This window comes from Gopherus flavomarginatus, chromosome 2 (genome assembly GCF_025201925.1).
Source record: "Gopherus flavomarginatus isolate rGopFla2 chromosome 2, rGopFla2.mat.asm, whole genome shotgun sequence".
NCBI classification, from domain to species: Eukaryota; Metazoa; Chordata; order Testudines; family Testudinidae; genus Gopherus; species Gopherus flavomarginatus.
Genome location: NC_066618.1, coordinates 41438620 through 41457361, shown reverse-complemented (window position 1 = coordinate 41457361; position 18742 = coordinate 41438620). Strand labels below are relative to the sequence as shown.

General features: G+C 39.3%; 1 protein-coding gene across 4 annotated transcripts in view; it reads left to right on the top strand.

Annotated features, from left to right (window-relative positions):
• The first annotated feature begins 882 nt into the window (after positions 1-882).
• Positions 883-18742, top strand: part of SLC39A12 (solute carrier family 39 member 12) — a 38741-nt gene continuing 20881 nt past the window's right edge. For 3 of the 4 annotated variants that reach the window (XM_050939550.1, XM_050939549.1, XM_050939548.1), the window contains exons 1-6: positions 883-1010; positions 2168-2514; positions 7263-7544; positions 10174-10381; positions 13369-13571; positions 17551-17722. In XM_050939550.1, the coding sequence (XP_050795507.1) occupies positions 2242-2514; positions 7263-7544; positions 10174-10381; positions 13369-13571; positions 17551-17722 (1138 nt within the window). In that variant the 5' untranslated portion in view covers positions 883-1010; positions 2168-2241. Of the gene's footprint in view, positions 1011-2167; positions 2515-7262; positions 7545-10173; positions 10382-13368; positions 13572-17550; positions 17723-18742 lie in introns of those variants that run through there. The other variant, XM_050939551.1, reaches the window with a different exon arrangement.

Below are 18742 nucleotides of genomic sequence, written 5' to 3'. Positions count from 1 at the left end.
GTGTAGGAAAGGTTTTGCATTTAAAAACATGTGCTTATCATTATTTATGGTAACATTTCTGTTCATATTAAGTTAAATCCAGCCTCCTTCTCCAAAGGTTTTGGGGACCCTACTCAGGGAGTACGGCTCACTCTGCATCCTCACACAGCAGGTTTGGGAGATAGGACATGGATGAGCTTGGTAGCTCTGCCTCTATGAAGATCCAGTAGTCATTGAATTCTCCTACCCCTTTCGAGTGCAGGGACCCAGGAATGACTTGGGCTACTGAAACTGGAAGATTGCAGTTTCAGCCACAGAGCAATGTAAGAAGGCAGGGAGGGTTTCTTTCGCCTTTTTTCCAGTTCACCATCTGCACCAAGCTCAGCTGTTCAAGTTTGGTGTAGGTGAGAGTTTTGATGCTCTCTGATTTTGTTTGTTTATTTTACCACAGACTCTGTTTGGGGCCCATTCTCCATGGAAAGTGTCCCTTTAAGAAAAAATGTGAGTTTCTACAGATATGCCAGAAAATATTTCTACTCTGATTTCACATTTGTGCCCAGAACAAAGATTTCAGTTAAAACAGAAATTCAGGTATTCTTCAGATGTTATAAAACTGCTTACGTATTTTAATATTGTAGAGAAAATGGTGTTCCCATGTGTATTATCTACCATAATGAATATTGTTAAGCAAATACTATACATCCTGCCATCTGCTGATGTTAATTAGGGAATGTTTACATAAAATGATAACTATCAAAATAATTAGCTAAATACACTCAATAATGTGATGCCTAAAACCTGCCAAGAAGAACATGTACTAATTCCTATCCACCTCCATTGTTACCTTAAGAACAGCTCTCTCCATAGCAACTGAAAACTTTTCAAGGCAGCAATAAACTAATCCTCTCCAGCTTCCAGAGCACCATCAAGGAATTTTAAAAACATCGGACTTTCCAGCAGCTAAATACTTTTGGGGATTCAAAAGGCCACAAAGCTAGAAATACACAACAGTTTATTTTTTTCTGCTGAAGGTAAGAACACGGTGTTAGAAATGGTTGTGTCCCTATAACTGTGATGTTTTTAAATGCTAACCTATTTCTAAATGTTAACTTAAAGCTAAAATAAATTTTGAAACATCAAAACCTTTCAGAGTGTGCTATCCCATGCTAACTTTTATCTGAATGCATGCCAAGTTATAACTCAGCAAAAGTTTTTAGTTTACTCTACTTTAGCAATCTGTTAGCACAGCATTTCTAAAAAGGAAATCAGATCTGTATTATTTTACAGTGAAAAGAAGCAGATGTTGCGTGTGGCTATTTAACATATGTATGTATATTTCCAAAGGCCTGCTCCTCAGTAAAGGGAGACCTCTTTAGTGGAAAACAAAAGTTAAACTCCTTTACAACTGACATGCTCCTATATCAAGATAGATTACAGTAAGGACAGAGCTTACAGTACGTTAGGAAATATATGTCTGGGATAGTTTGCTTTTACTGTTTGGAACACTATCTTTGCATCTAGGATTATTAAAAGTGAGAACTAGTTACTTTTGAGACATTTCTACATTTTTCAAGTTGTATGAATGACATAATTACGGCAATGTTGCAGCTCTTTCCTCTGACGATAAAGCAGCATTAATTTCCTGTTAAAATGTTTTGGGTTTGGTTTTTCCCCCCTGCTTTATAGCTAATGTTAATTAATGAAGATGAAAACCACTATAAGTCATTGCTAGGCATCTGTATTACTGAACGTTTATATCAGAATTCCTGCACAATGCCTTATTTGCTCCTTATATACAAGTACATCTACTAGCCCTTTGGAATCTGTTTCCTAATGGAGTAAAAGAGAAAGCAATTATATTTGTTCCTGTACTTACTAAAGGAGATTATGATCAAATATAGTAACATAACAAGGAAATTACAAATGTGTATTATACTCAAAACTTTTAATGTGAAGGAAGGGCATTTCAATTTAACCACTTACCAGTAATTCTACAGAATGTTTAAGGCCACTGTCATCTTAGTTTCCTACTGTTTTAGGCTGTAAAGTCCCTACAAACCCCCTGTTGTTCAGAAACAGCTTGTCACTGCAAATCAGCTTAGCCAACCAATTAATAAATCCTTTCAAACATATTGCAGTCACTCTAATTAAATGGTTTTTGTTTTTCTTTACCATACAAATTCCTCAGGGTTCAACTTTAAGCTGTGAACTACGAACCACCATTCAACTCTCAACACAGACACACACTTACAGGAAGAGAAAATGTGTTTTCTGACCAAGCATCCAGCTTTTTGGGTGGCATTTTCAGCTTTCATATTTGGTGTGGTCACTGCAGAAGCACAGTCTGGGAAACAGCACAAGCAGGAAAGCAGCTATGCTCCCAGCCAAGGCTATCTGATGGAAGTTTTACGCATTCTCTCAGCTGACAACTACACTGAGCTCCACAAGAATCACTCAAGAAAACTGATCAAAATGTTATTGGAGAGAGCTGAATGTCCACAGTGGATTTATGGGATGCAGGAGGATTGTAATCTGGTTAGTGTATAAATTAATGAAGGGTACATTTAAAAGATGAGTTCAGAAATCATTTATTCGGGTGAAGCCATTCTAATGCATATCATGGGCACACACGGCATTGATTCTTTCAAAAAAAAATGAACTGCTGTAATTATTTAATTGCTAATGATTTATATTGCTTATTTATTTTTGTAAAGAGGGCCCCAAGTTCTTCAAGTACACCTTAAAAAAACAATTTATCTTTCACTTATTGCCAGATTTTTCAGATATTTATTTTCAAACTAAGGTTTTCCTCTTTACTTCATCTTACAGTTAAAGTGTTAGCTTGAATTTGAAACACAAAAAGAAATTTCTGTTGTAGTTAGAGGTGGATGGGGAGAAATAGGAATGGTTTTGTGAAACGTCATCATTCTGGTTGTTGTTTTGCAAAACTCAAACCCCAGCCCATGGTTTGTTCAGATCCATATGCCATTTCCCCCAAGCCTGCAAGGTTTAGGGGTGGTTTTGGAAAAAAATGTTCTGGTCAAGGTAGATCAAGAGCAGATAAAGGATTCTGCAAATCCAGACTCTGGGATTGGAAGAATTCCAGGGTATTAAAATGTTTGGAATCACAGCTCCCATGTGGGGGCTCAATCCCCTAGTAAATTCAGACTACTGACTGGCCTATTTCTTCCCACTGCTTTGACCATGGAAGGAAAAGGGGAATAGGATGCCAGAATCCATCAACTTTCTGGGGGTCCCAATCCAAACTGGGAGCATCTTCCAAATCTACATTTCTTTCCATCTAGGCCCTCAACCACAGCATAGTCTCCCTCGTACCTGAGTACCTGAGTACGAGGGAGACTATGCTGTGGTTGAGGGCCCAGATAGAAAGAAATGTAGATTTGGAAGATGCTCCCAGTTTGGATTGGGACCCCCAGAAAGTTGATGGATTCTGGCTCCAATTAAGATTAATTCAGCTTGTTCTAGTTCTGGCTTATCTCTGACAGCAGGGAATTATACAGAGAGTATTGTGGCTTCATGTCAGAATCAAGAAGCAGCAGGTGGTGAAGGCTAATGATGGGGAAAGCTGACGTTTACTGTGAAAGTAAAATGCTCCCTATACTCAACAGGACCAATGTGTTGGAGAGGAGATTTCAGTCCTCTGCCGTAGAGCATCTGCTCATTTAAATAGCCATAGTAGCAAATGCTGACATTTTTCATAACTGCCCCAGGGTGAATGAGCATTGGTAAATAATGTAGGGCTCCATGCTCCCCTACATGGGTTAGTCCTGCACAGAGGAGTGGGAACTTCCTGGGAATTCTTCCATCATGGGCCAAGGTTTTCCTTGTGTTTGTGACCTATTTATAGAAAGTGCAGGGATGATGGCAAAGGAAAGATTTTCTGAACCCTTCTCACAGTTTCTTCTGCCTGGCCTGGGCAAATAGCAAGGTCCATGCAGTACAGTGGCTTTTTTATAAGATTGAAATCCTGCAAGATGAGCTAACAAAAACCCCAAATGGAGGAAAACTCATGACAGCAATTGTTCTTGAAACATCTGCAGTCTTTAGAATCAGAAATTAGCCCCTCCTCCTTGGCACTGGCACTAACTTCCCAAACAGTGGGGGTGGGGAAGCCCCAGACCCCTCCTCCCCACCAACAAAACCAAAAAATGGATCAATCAGACTCACATTTCCCTTCTGAATCTGGGATCCCAGCCCTCACAAACCACTGCTTTTTCAGACTATTTAATTTGCAAACAAGGCTCCATCCTGCATTGAAATCATTGCCCTGAAGTTCTATACCTTTATTAGATCCTTTCTTTTTTCTTTACTAATTGACCCTCCAAATCCATGGCCATGTGCTTGATGCTCCTTAAGCAGTATCTGGCATTACTCTATCGCCCAAGTGCACAAAAAAGGCATACCTTCTTCTGTATTGTCAGAATCCTTACTAATAAACATTAAAAAATAGGGAGTTCAGTAAAAAAAGCATTCTGCTCCCATATTCAGAAAGGGACTTGTTTGTTTTAGAAAATAAGCATTCTGAAAGTAAGGTCATGCAGGTGTTTGTGACTCTAACATGTTGATAACAGCAAAATAACTGATGATGAATCAGTCCTCCCAGTGGAGGATCCCACATATTCTCCAATAACACCTGCTGCCCTCCCGGTAGCAATTTCCTTTTCAAACATCTTGCCTGCCAGCACCAACAATCTTAGTGACTTGAAGTTATCCTTACTAGACCTTGAGGTATAATTATAGAAATCTCTGAAAAGCCTCCACTCCATACAGTATGTGTGTCTTATCACCCACTGGGTAAATTTGAAAGGATAGATTGGCTTAACATGAGCCCTTTAGGGAAATGAGCTAGGAGAATTAAATGTATTCCTCATAGTCCAAAACAATAATACACAAAGACAGTCATGCTAATACATGTCATCAATACCAAAGAAGGTATGCCTTCTTTGTATACTTGGGAGATAAGAGTAATGCCAGATGCTACTTAAGGAGCATCAAGTACATGGCCATGGATTCTGAAGGTCAGTTAGTAAAGGCTAGTATTGCAGATGTTAGACAGGACACAGGGGGCAGATCCTAATCTAATTTACTTATTAGTGTGAATGTTTAATTTGGCTATTGGTACCCACAGTGCTTAACCTTTTCTAACATTCCTCTTGGGGTGGATTTAGATTGGGAATATTTCTATTAAAATGTCTGTGAAACATCAACTCACTCACTTGCTTATAGTTGAGGGAGCATATGAAACCTGAGCGCCATAACCTGCATTTGATTCAAGTTTTTTGGGGGGTAAACATTCAAGGAATAGGTTTTGACATATACGGTGTACCAGATACACCAGTACACAATGTCTGTAGCCATAAACATAGTTTAACCCAGTAAACTAGGTTTTCTGGCTGCTTTGAATCATTGGAATGGCTGAAGTGTGTCGGTGTATCTTGCCTAGTGACTATGATTTAGGTGCTTTTGTCTACTTTAGAGTCATAGATACTGGAACTAGGGGTGCTACCGCACCCCTTGGCTTGAAGTGGTTTCCATTATATACAGGATTTAATGGCTCTCAGCACCCCCACTATGAAAATTTGTTCCAACACCCCTGTTTATAGTCCTTGTGATCTACCATGACAGTGGAGATCAACTCAAGTGCTCAAGATATACTTGGATTTAAATAGGGGGGAGCTATTAGCATCCTTCCAATGGGACCAGCTGATATGGCCTACAAATCACAACAGGAACAGGATATTTTCAGGAAGGGGCTTTCTGTTCTGGCACTTGCTCACCCACTTACCCTAGTCTGAGAGCACTTGCTGGTTTTCTAGGCCTATCCGTTCATAAAGCCTTTTGCCTGAGGTGACACTGAAAGGGGTCTGAGTATGAGGAGAGATGGTGCCTTATTGGCATTGAGCTATTTAGTTTTTTAAATATTATAATTCAGAGCAGCACAGACCCATGCATGACTTCTGTCTCTCTTGAGTCCCATTCTGATGACTTAATTGATGCATAGGCTTTGTGCTGACCAAATGTTCTGATAGCACAATTAATAAATATAAATAAATACAGTTTGAAGATACAGGGCCCAATTCTGCTCCGTTAGCCTGTAAATGTGGAGTAACTCTAGTGTTTCCTTTGCCTGGGAGATGATCTAGATGACTTCTTGAAGTTCCTTCCAGCCCTACGTTTCTATGCTTTGTATGATTCTATCACTCACACTAGGATTTTTCAACCTGTGGGTCATGACCCAAAGTTGGGTCACCAGAATGTTTCAAAGGGTCATGTGGCAGCTCCTGTGGCTCTGGTCCCATGGGACTTGCTAGGCTCAATGCCCTGCTCCAGGCATTGTGACCTCCAGGGTAGCAGTGCCACTCAGGTTTATTCCAACTGCCCCTCCATCATGATGATGGGGAAAATGACCGAGCTCAAAATGAGTGAGAGAACCAGGTCGCAACGCTACTCAGACAGATTTGGCCCAGCTGGCTCCTCATCAGGGGCTGCAGCAACACAAGATGAAACGGCTGGAGTAGGGAGCCAAGCTGAGCCCAGCCAGCCCCACAGGACCTAGCCTCTTCCAGGACTTCCCACTACCACCTCACAAAACCTATTTACTAGGTTGCAATAGGCCATCACCCGCCACCCCACAACTCTCTGGAGCAGGACCCAACCTCCAACCTTGGCCTATTTACTGGGTTGTGAGTCACAGGCCATCAATGTTTACAGATGATCCTGACACCAAAAAGGTTGAGAACCACTGCCTCACACTGATATAACTCAGGTCCAAATTTGGCTTTTTCTGGCCTTCATTCTGCAAACCCACACAAGTGCAAGTGGAGGCCTTGCAGCAGTTAAGGTAAGGTTAAGCGCTAGTTGTAGTCCTTTGCACCGAGGGCCAGAGTTAATGCCTAGTGATGTCAATGGGGATCTGTAAATGGACTACAATAGTCCTGACGGGGAGTAAGTCAAATCCTTTGGACATTTGCCCCCTTGCTCACAAGCAGGCACGGTTTATGAAAGGCAGCACAGAGTGTGTTTTGTCAGCCATGCAGCAGCCCCCATTACTGCAAGATTGGATTTCTATGTTCTTCCCCTGCTGTCCCTATTGCTCATCACATTTTACCTTGTACACACCCGATTCTGCATCTGTGCAGCCTCAAGACCAGTCTCTTTGACATAAAGTTGATTCTCCTACTCTGTTCTCTAATCCTATTTTCAGTGGATTAATAGTGACATGTAATTTGAAACTAATTTCCATTTGTTTTAATTATTCGCAGTGCCTTGAACCAGATGCTTTGTTATTAATAGCTGGTGGAGATTTTGAAGACCATCTCAGTGAAGAAGTATTCCAGAGAATTTCCCTCATTCTTCTCTACTATATTATTCATCAAAGAGACATCTGTTCTTCAGAGCTCAGTCTGAGTAACAAGGATTATAAATTTTACCTACACAGCATGCTCAGTTTAAGGCGTGATGAAGACTGCTATTATTTCTCAAGGAATGAAACTGAAGACATTTTGGCTGCAATAAGGCAACATTTTAAAACTCCTGAAAGCCAGGTAAACACATACCCCCAGCACTCCAAAACACTTACCAAAGATCTAAAGGCTAAAACCTAGTTCTGCCATCAAATTGCAATCAAATAATGTGGTCCCTAGGGGACTATACCTGCTTGGGACAAATTAGAGCAGCCCTTTAGCTGATCTAACCTGCGCTGGAGCTGGGCATGGAGAAGAGAATCACATTTCTGTAACCAGTTCCCTGCTGGTCCTTCACTGTGCTACATCCATCAGATACTGGATGTAGCAGGGAATCTGCCAAAAGACATGGCTGTTTCTTTAACGTGCCAGATACATCTGAAGCTAATCTACCTACCATAGTCAGTTCCTCCCGCAGAAAGAGTCATCCAAAGAAGACTAAACTTACGTTAGGAATGGCAAATAATGTATTCATTATATTTAGCTGTAAACACCCTTTTAAAACCAGGAAATATATGGCAGGTATAACTCACCTAGTATTTATTGTTATTTATTTATGTCAGTACCTAGGGACCAACCAAGAATAGGGCTCCATTGTGCCAGGTGCTGTACAAACATAGAATGATAGACAGTCCCTGCCCCCAAAAGTTTACAATCTAAATAATCTATTCTCCTTACAATGTACAGTAATCAAAACCACTTACCAGATTTTCAAAGTTAGAGAGTTGTCATAATATATATTGACCTACTGTCACCCCTTTGGATGCTACACAACTCTGTCCTCGTCTGATGCTTACTCTCCAATTCTTCTTTTCTTTTCCATCTCACTGCTCTTTAATTTACACCACACAGTGGTAGCAGCAATCAAGGCAAACAGAAGATTGCTAGAAGCCACTAGCTATACAGCATAAAGCAGAACGCCTGCAATTCCTCTTTCTCTTCGTGTGCTTTGTGTAACCTTTTCCCGTCATAAATTATTCATTGACTAGTACAGTTGGTTCTAAGTATCACTGAAAGTGCCGATTTCCAGGAACTCAAACAGTATCTCAGCAGCTATAAAGACACATCGGTGGGTATTTGGCATGTCAACATGGAGTAACAATCCATACAGCGCTTTACTATGTGGTCTATTTGCTTACACTGGCAGTGCACTCAGTATGTCTGTTTAGTGTCTGTGATTTCATCGTTCACAGAGAGGAGAGTGGGGAGACTCTTTGTGAAAGGTAGTGAAATCATTACAGCCTATCTAATGCTTTGAATCACAACATCTGTGGCTAGGAGAAAGGGTAGGTGATCCAAGGGAAGAAAACCATTTTGGTCAGTTTTTAAATGTTATGATTGTTTAAAACTTGTTTCCTTCTCACAGTAGCAACTAATATATTCAGTTTGGTAGGAAAGAAAAGTCTTCAGCTTGTATGGAGATATATTGGCAGTGAATTTGACATTAGAAATACTTGCTTTTCTTCATGGTACACAGTGGGGTCCTGGTTTGGGATTGGAGCACCTTGGTGCTATGATGATACAAATAAATAATAATAATAATAATACATGAATAATTAATCAGCTAGCCACTAGCCAAGGTGGGGTTACGTGTGTATGTGTCTATGGCTGCTGTTTGTGTAAAATGGACACGCCACTCAGAATGGTGCGCTTATGAGGCTGCAGCACATTTAAGGCAAAATGAAAAACTGGCCTTAAAGGTCTCTCATTCACAGCTAGACCTGAAGACCTGAGCTTCGTGCACAAAAATGCTCACACATTTACAGACTATGTCTGTGCACATCTCTACTGCAATGACATGTGCAATTACTAGGATATTTTGATGGCTAAGTACACTTTTACTCATGCAACTGTGATAATTACAAGTGCAGCTGAACTAAATGGACATGGAAACAGAGGCACACAAGTGGACACTGGAAATCAATTTATTAAAATTGATCTTATACATTCCTCCTTCTTCATCTTCTTCTTTGATTACAGTAACTTAGAGGCCCCAGGCCAAGTTCAGGGCCTCACTGTGCAAGGCATCATACGCATGTGCTGTAAGAAGTAGTCTCTTCCTCCATGATACTGCAGTGTAACTAGATAAAAGAGATAAAATGTCAGAGAAAGTGAATGTTATCACCCCCATTCTAGAGACGGGGAGCTGAAACACAAAGGTATTAGGGGAATTGTCCAAGGCTGTACCTGAAAGCTGTGGCAGAGCTGGGAATTAAATCTAGATCTGCAGTGTTGCAGTCCAGTGCCTTAACCACAACATCCACTTCTCTTCTTCCTCTTCTGCCACCTTTTGGGATTGTACTGGCTACACTCTAGGCAGCAAAAATCTTGAAGGAAAAAATTAAGCAGAAATGGCATGAAGACAACAATAAATAAAAATGACTTGAAGTAGCTAATTGAATGTGGTGTTTTTAACTGCTGCCTCAAGTTCCTTTCCCTCCCTCCCAAACTTCCTTCCTCTCCATTACTGAAACTGATTTCATGTTGGTCTCTAACCACCTCTTCATAGCATAACCTCAGGTCCTGTATTCCGTTCTCATTCTCTTTGAGTCTCTTCTGCTTTTCACGCTGTTGATTATACACTCTGTCTAACAACCTATCCACCCTGGGCTTCTGCAATGCTATGTTCTCCTGCTTCTTTTCCTGCCTGTCTGATGATTTACACTAATGTGACCAAGAACCGCTTAACTAAATTTTTATTCTGTTTCAGTGTGTTGATGTAAGCGTTCTGGAGAAAGAAGCTGCCATATTGGACAGTGACGGTGCTGATGAAAATACACTTCCTCGCCTGGCTGCTACAATCATTACTTTGGCTCTCCAAGGAGTCTGCCTCGGGAGAGCAAGTTTACCCACGCCAGAATTCTTTATAAAATATATTTTCAGTTCTCTAAACAGCACTAATGAACTCCAAGTAACAGGTAGGGCTGTGCATTTCAGGTTTGCCTTTTGTGTCAGTACATTTTAGGTACTTCTTAAATCAGGGTTTGAACCCTGGTTTCATTGTTTGTATTTGATAGGTAGAACTCTTCTAAATGTAAAAAGAAAGCTGGGAGACAAGATCTTTCTTTATTTTGAAAATTGTTTTGGACCTATAAAATAAATAATAATCATCATATATAAAGTAACCTCAGTTTGCCTTCGACAGCCAGTTCTGGAGATTGTATCAGATGTAGACTGGGACACAGGGAGCTTCTCAGGGCAGATGAAGTTTGTTCACCCTGTCTTGACTGGATGTTTTCTGATCTTTACTCATAGCTCCTTTATGTATTATTTTTCCCTACCCACTTTCTGAAGTCACCAACCTCCAGTGAGACTGGGACACGTAAAGTCCATTTGGTATAGAAATTCCACTTCAATTCTAAAAGATCTTTTGACAGATACAATTAAACTTAACTACAAATAAGTAGGCTCAAGATTTTTTTAACTGGGCCTAAAATTAAGTAATCTAAACCAGTAGCCTTGTTTTCAACAGTGTTGAGCATCCATCTCCCATTATCTTCACTGGGGAGCTGCAGGATGCCCAGCACCTTTGAAAATCAAACCACTTATTTAAGTGCCTACCAGGACTTTAGGAACTTAACTTTAGGCACCTACTTTTCTTATTTGTGGTTCATTGACTAATGGCAGCTCTTTACAAGGATCTCAAAGTGCTTGAAAACATTAATTAATCTGTGTGATGCACCAGTGAGCTAAGTAAGTATTAATATCCCTATGATGTGTATACTGAGTCACAAGGGGCCAAGTGATCCCAGTGCTGGTAACACAAAAAACAAGCTCATGGGTAAAAGAATTCAAGCAGCTTGACTCTTAGACTTGTTCTCTAATTCATAGATCACACTCACTCCCATTAGCCCTGGTTATGTAACAAACACTTTCCCTTAAAAAATGTCAGTGTAGAGCTCATAAAATAATTGACTCAGGACAATGAATAGAGCCAGTTAGAATACAGAGAGGCACTGTGCTATTTAAGTAGCTATCAAGAGTGAAATCCAGATTGGGGCCACTGAAGTCAATTGCAAAACTCTTGTTGACTTCAACGGAGTCAAAATTTCACCCACAGAATCCAGAGGATATTTTTAACCAGATTGGAACAGTGCTAGCATATTTTAAACCAAAACTCATTGACGTTCATCTTTTAAATATATTTACATTTCAAATATAAACTGGAAAAAAGGGCTAGAATTGGCAGCATATAGGAAAAAATGAAAATAAAGCTGATTACAGTGACAACTTTTAGAAAGAAGCTTTAGCTGACTTCAAAAGTATTTTTGCTCAAGAGAAAGGAAGCAAATCAAAATCTTAGCATACATTTTTCTTTAATAAAAAGGTCAACATTTCTTTTTTCAAGCACTGATGGGGACAATTGTTCTAAATAACAATGAAAGTTATAAAACAAAGTATTGCCATCGTGTAGAAACGTTCTTAACATCTGTTTGGTAGCTAAATACCCTATCTGAAATTAATTGGTGGGTTCAGCCCAGTTCTTAATGGACAAAGTCTCCATTTCACAAAAATCACTACAATGACCCTAATTCTGCAAGTTATTCCATGTTGGTCCATAGTATCCATCCACATACAATAACTTACAGGATCATGGATACAATTTATCAGTACCTCGTTAATGATTTCAGCACAGCTATCAATGATTATATGGCCACAAAGGGTGAACTGGCTTCTTATCTCCTAGAGATGTCAAGAGGAAAACATTAATGTGGCAGTGTGGAGAAGTAACTGCTTACTGTATAGCTGACTTCATACTCTAGAGCTATCAAGATGGGATCTTCATATTTACTAGAGAAAAAAGTTATTAAAAAAGTATTGTTAAATAAATCTTCAATACTGATTTTCAATAAATATTACAGCACTGGGGAAGTCCAGAAGACTGGCAGAAAGCTAACGTTGTGCCAGTGACCTGGAAGAAAACACAAAATTGTCACTGACAAAGAGTGCAAATGACACAAAAATTGAGATAGTAGTAAAAGTCACTTGTTCAGAGCAATCTGGATTGCTAAATGATCTGGGCACAAGCAAACAGTATGTGTTTTAATATGGTTAAATAAATGTAAATGTATATATCTGGGAACAAAGAATGTATGCCCTATTTACAGAATGGTGGACTCTATCCTGGAAGCAGCGACTCTGAAAAAGATTTGAGCTGAACACAAACTCCCAATGTGATGCTGTGGCAAAAAGGGCTAATGTGACCCTGGTATATATAAACAGGGGAATCTTGAATAGGAGCAGAGCTTATATTATCTCTGTATTTGACACTGGTGCGACCATTACTGTAAAACTGTGTCCAGTTCTGGTACCACAATTCGAGAGGGATGTTTATTAATTGAAGATGGTTCAGAGAAGAGCTACAAGAATATTTAAAGGGTTGAAAAATATGCCTCACAGTGATAGACTCGAACAGCTCAATCTATTTATTTTAACCAAGAGAAGATTAAGAGGTGACTTGACTGCAGTCTGAAAGTATCTACATTGGGAACAAATATTTAATATTGGGCTCTTCAATCTGGCATAGGAGGGTATAACATGATCGAATGGTTGGAAGTTGAAGCTAGATAAATTCAGACTGGAAATAAGATGTAAATTTTTGACAGTGAGGGTAATTAACCACTGGGACAATTCAGCAAGTGTTGTGTTGGACTCTCCATCACTGACCATTTCAAAATCAAGACTGGGTGTTTTTCTAAAAGATACACCCTAGGAATTTTGGGGGGAAAGTTCTATGGCCTGTGTTATACAGGAGCTCCAACTACATGATCACAATGGTCCCTTCTGGCCTTGGAATCTATGAATATGCTATATATTTTGACATTTTGAACAATTGCTGTTTCATCTTTCTCTTTAATTTGTGTCTATAATGAGGTAACACCACATTTTTCTAATAAATTCCTAGAAATAGACCAACTCCTAAGCATGCTGAGGGATGGAAAGACCTGCAATACAAATGGACAAATGTACAGTCGCAGAGAAAGACGTCATGGCATGACAATCAGAGATGTTGGATATTTAAATATTCCACTCACATCAGGACAAAAAAATGGGCAATATATAAGTGGTTATCATGAAGTTAATGAAAGCACTGCTGATTGGGATCAGGTTAATTTATTTTTTACTATTCTTACCAACAGTTGGAATTGGATGTCAATTACAAAAGTTCAGGTTGTTTTGCAAATATATAGTGCAAAGGATAAATCTCTTCAATGGATAACATTTATGAATTTTGTGATTTTCTAAAAGTCATATATATATATATATATATATATGACTGACCTTTGTGCTTTACACTCAAAGCAGCCAGGACATATATGAAAATTTAGGCTTTTTTTCTTCTTCTTTGTAACCAAGTCCTCAGGTATGGTTGCAGTCTTCTTCCTTTTCTCTCCTGGGGTTCCTGTGTTCACCTATAAGTGCACCAGGTGCCTCTACCCAAGGAAAACTCTCTTAGTGCAAAGAACACAGAGGGCCTATTTGTTGTGAAAATTCCAACACCCAACTCACACAGAGGCATGTTAGTCACAGCACAATAAAATAAAATAGCGATCACAAATTCCAGAATAATAAAACAGTAACTTGGGCTTTGTTAGGTATGGGTAGGTCAGGTGAGAGGAAAATGGAAAAGAGGAGTAGGATAATAAAAGATAAAAACAACAATACATAAACACTACCACCTTAATGTTTTTTGGACAATTTATTTAGGAAGTTTAAACAAGTTTATAAATCTTTGATACGTAAATATCAGAAACAAAATACCCCTCCTAACATTTACAGCCAATAAAAACAGCACTGTGCTCCCTCCTCGCACCTGCTTAGGCAAATAGTTTAGGCTCAGTCTTCGGTGGGCAGTACAGCGCTGAATTAAGTGGCTAGCTTAAAATGCAATATCAGATTAAATAAAGTCTTCACACCAAGGATGGTAAGATTGTCCTTGTGGCTCTCTGGTCCAGATTCAAATGTGCAGTTAGACTGGCTCTTGGTAGCTTGGCCCTGACTGTCCTCAGCCTTTTGGGTTTCTGGTCTCTACTGAGATGACACTGATCACTGTCCCAGAAATCCCAAAGTCTTTCTTTGGGAGAAATGCGGAGGGTCCAAGAGTCCTCCCTGGCCGAGTAGCTCCTTTCCCTACTACACTGTCTCCAAACAAAACCAAAAGTAATATTTCCATACTGAACCCTTTGTCTCTGATTGGTTTTCTTAGTGTTCCTTTTCAGTTCTGTCTCTGGCCTGGACCCCAGACAATCTGGGAAACAGAGTCTGAGCCTCTGCAGCCATTGCTGCTGTCGTACTGCTGCAAATCCCCTATAGACTTAATGTGGTATTTCAGAAGTAGCCCTTCCAAAGGGGTTACATTTTTTAACAATACATTTTAAGATGATTCAAAGCCTAGTGGTTTTACTCTCTTGAGTGGATAAAAGATGTACATCTGGCTTTCATTTAATGTTCATTTTATGATATGAAGATGACACAATTGTCTTCTGATTCAATGCCATCCTGACAGTTGTTTAGCTGAGTGATTTTATTTTGAATTCATATCCCATCAGTATAATGATTTTCATTCTGCTGGACCTCAAAGGAGAGTCATGCCAATCAGCCAAGTAGATGTTTAAAGCAAATGTGGCCCCAAAATAACTTAAATGAAGGCCATAGCCAGTAGTGATGCCAGGAGTACAAGGAATATAATTTCCCCGGGCGGAAGGTCAATTTACAAAACTGAGCACTTTTTAGAACTTTTTGGAACTTGGACTTCCAAGACTGTCCTTGAATCAAAGGCTGTGCATTATTCTAGGCACGGCAGTCAAGCTGAGAGCCAAAGTATTTTTGTGTAGCCTTTGAAAGGTTATAAAGATACATTTGGAGAGAAGAGATTTGCCATCCTTTTCTGATATCTAGCTTCTATTTTTCATTCCATTTCTCTTCTTACTAATTATTTACATTTTCCTTGACAGATCGTTCCTTTAGAAGAATTTGTATTTGAATGTTATTGCTAATTTTATCTTCTGTGTTCCACATGTCCCTAAGATAGCCTTTGTGTTCCATTAGTAACAGATGCTGTTACATGTAAGAAATGGACTGGTTTTTTGCTTGCTTCTGCCAGTTCATTTAAGGGCTATAATTTAGTTTTTCAGATATTAGCTTCATATTTTTATATATAATGCTAGAAAAGTAGGTCACTGCAGTCTTTTTAAAACTCTTCTTTGTCTTCAATGATTTTTAAAATGCGTATAAAACTCAAGTAAATAGTAAGATGAACTAATAAGAGCTATAACATTTAGTCACATAAAATTATATAACTCATGTCTATATGTTAATGTATGACTTCTCATTAAAGAAATCTATGTGAGGGGAAAGGAAAGTCATGCATCTATCTGGTGTTTCATAAGAGAAAACGTAAGCTCTATTTATCTTTTTCTGTATTGTTCCCCTCAAAGACAGTATAGATTTCTTTCATCAATAACAAAGGTCCTTATCTTTTCGTCCTCGTGTTAAAAGGCACACAGGGGCCAGAGTTTATGGTAGAAGATGCAAAGGTTCTTGTCACCTACATTCATTTGGAAGGGATATAAAACCTCATGCTTCAGGGCTTAAGACAACTTCTAATAAATGGGAGTTAATAAAAATTTCCCCGTAGACAGGTTGCTCCGGATCTGCTTGCTGCAAGGTTTCTTGTACCTTCCTCTGAAGCAGCTGGTGCTGGCCATTGTCAGAGTCAACATACTAAACTCTATTCACAGTGGGGTAGTTCCTGTATTCCCCTGGTAGCAGGGCCACCTATGCTCATAGAAGACAAGGATCCTCAGGATTCATTGATTGATTGATAGTCCTTTATTCACTCAAACTGTCACTAAAGTCCAAAGAGAATGTTGCCTTGGTAAAGGATGAGCAAGGACAGAAGGATTTCTCCTGTTATTGGTATTACTAAAGAATAACTAGAACCTTCTTTCATTTACATGGTAATTTTCTTCCTAAAAGAAGCCAAATAGTTTTACAAGTTTAACTTATAAATTTTAATTAATAAAACTTATATATAGAGATCATTTCATCATTAGTGATTTGCAGCCACCTTTGGAGTGAGAAGAACAAGCATTTAACAATGCTCAGCAATGGGGATAAGAAATGAAGAGTACCTTTACTCTCTTCAATTCAGAGTGTATGTACGTAGTTTGAATACAATTTCTTGAGCTGGAATTTTGCCAAGATATTGGAATTAGCAACCATGTTCTTATGAAAAGCATCATGGGAACTTTAATAAATACAAATGATCAGGACCTCCATTTAATGTCTCATCTGACCAATGCTGCTGTTCCCCTAACATTATACTGGGGGACTGGTTCAGTTCTTCTGCAAATAAAGAGTGACATCAGCTAAGTAACATTTCTGCAGCATCTAATTTCCCTCCCTGCCACATACATACACAAAGTACTGACTCAGGCAACAATATGGAAATCCATGTTGTACCTGAATTGATCCTTATTACTGTCGTGTAATGAATGAGCATTAGAATGCAAAATCTATAGTCATTGTATTAAAACATGCCTCTAAACATAAATCTTAATACCAAAACTAGATTATCTCACTAATACTTGACGGAGGTAAAAACAACAGGGCATTTTCTAAAAGTAGTAGTAAACTCCATGCAGTGCTCAGTATAGCTATGTTATGATTCAACCAGTAAAACTTTATAGCTTTAATTAGCTCTATGTGTTATGAAGGGCACAGATATGCAGCACAAATACAGAGCTCATTGCAATACTACCGCAAACTCTGGCTGCTAACTTCCTAACTTTGTTCTAAACGTACAAGTAGAAAGCCATGATGTAAAGGATGTGATTTAATTAGGTTGCAATTTTATTCACGTAACGTATCTAGAAGTACCCAGCTATAAATCATACAGCGGGCAGATGTAACCAGGACAGCACAAATAGAAAATGCGACTTTTTCTTTGGGATCCACTTTTGATTTTTTTTAAAGTTCATGATTCCATGTCATTTAAAAAGTCCTGCAAATCCGCATTTAACCTGAGCATCAGACTCAGTTAATGATATCTATATTTAGTAACCACATATCCTTTCCCACATAGGCTTGCTTCTCTGCCAGTGAGCTTGTGAAGATATTTTTACATAACAGTCCTTCGTCCATCTCTAAAGAAAATTTCAAGCAAATCAGCCCAGCGATCATTCAGCAGCTACTGAGCTGTTCCTGTCAGCTTACAGAATCCAAGCAAACAAAGCTGCCACCAACAACTCTGGAAAGTGAGTTATGTTGCCATTGTGAAGTATTGCTTGTGCTAATTCAGGTGAAGGGTTGCAGGAGTTTAGCTTTCTGGAGCCTTTGTATTCATTAGTAACTAAAAAACAAAACACTCAGATGTTTATACACCAAAGAATTTCACGGTGTGCATGTTACACAGTACTATACGATGAGAAGTTCAGGGATCCAGCTCCCAGGAACTATATCACTCTCTTATGAAAAGAACTCTCATTTGGGCTGATTTTTCTTCTTTCTTAGATCTTGTCAGAGATACAGACAGTAGATATAATGGCTATAGTGCCATGGGAGGCCCTCCCAGTAGTAGAAACTGGGGCCTACTTTGCCCCTATGTTTCTCCAGTTTTATAACTTTATTGGTTTCAGCAGGGATGCTCTGGCATAAAACTGGAGTAACGCAATGATGAATCAGGCCTAGGTGCTGTAACATCTGTTATTTTACACCATGATATGCTGAATTAGTAGTGTTAAGATGCTCTCCAGAAAGTAAATGTGTATGAAAAGTGCAGATTTTCACTTCGTGAAATTTTCACAGTGAAAGTAAAGGTTTTTGTGAGATGTTGTTGTGAAAATAAAAATTAGCAGCTTTTCAAGCTCATCTACTGTCCGATGCCAAGCAAAAATGAGCTCCAGGCTTTGTACACCTTGGACTGTAGAAAGAAACCAGTTAGAAAAATTTCTCAGGGCACATATCAATCCATTCAGTGCCTATGTCTATTGTATTGTGCCTTACTCACCTGGTAGCTTGCCAGCTTCACTGGGGGCTAATAAATGTTCCCCATGCATCCTTCCAGCCAGTCATCTGTCTGGGATAGAACTTTAGCTCTCTGAACTACAATTGTTAGTCAAGATGATCAAGGATGCAACCCCATGCTGTGGATGTCCCTAAAGCTCTCATTGCCAGAAACTGGGACTGGATGACAAGGGATAGATCCCACAATAATGGCCCTGTTCTGTTCATTCCCTCGAAGCACCTGGCAGTGGCTGCTGTCGGAAGACAGGATA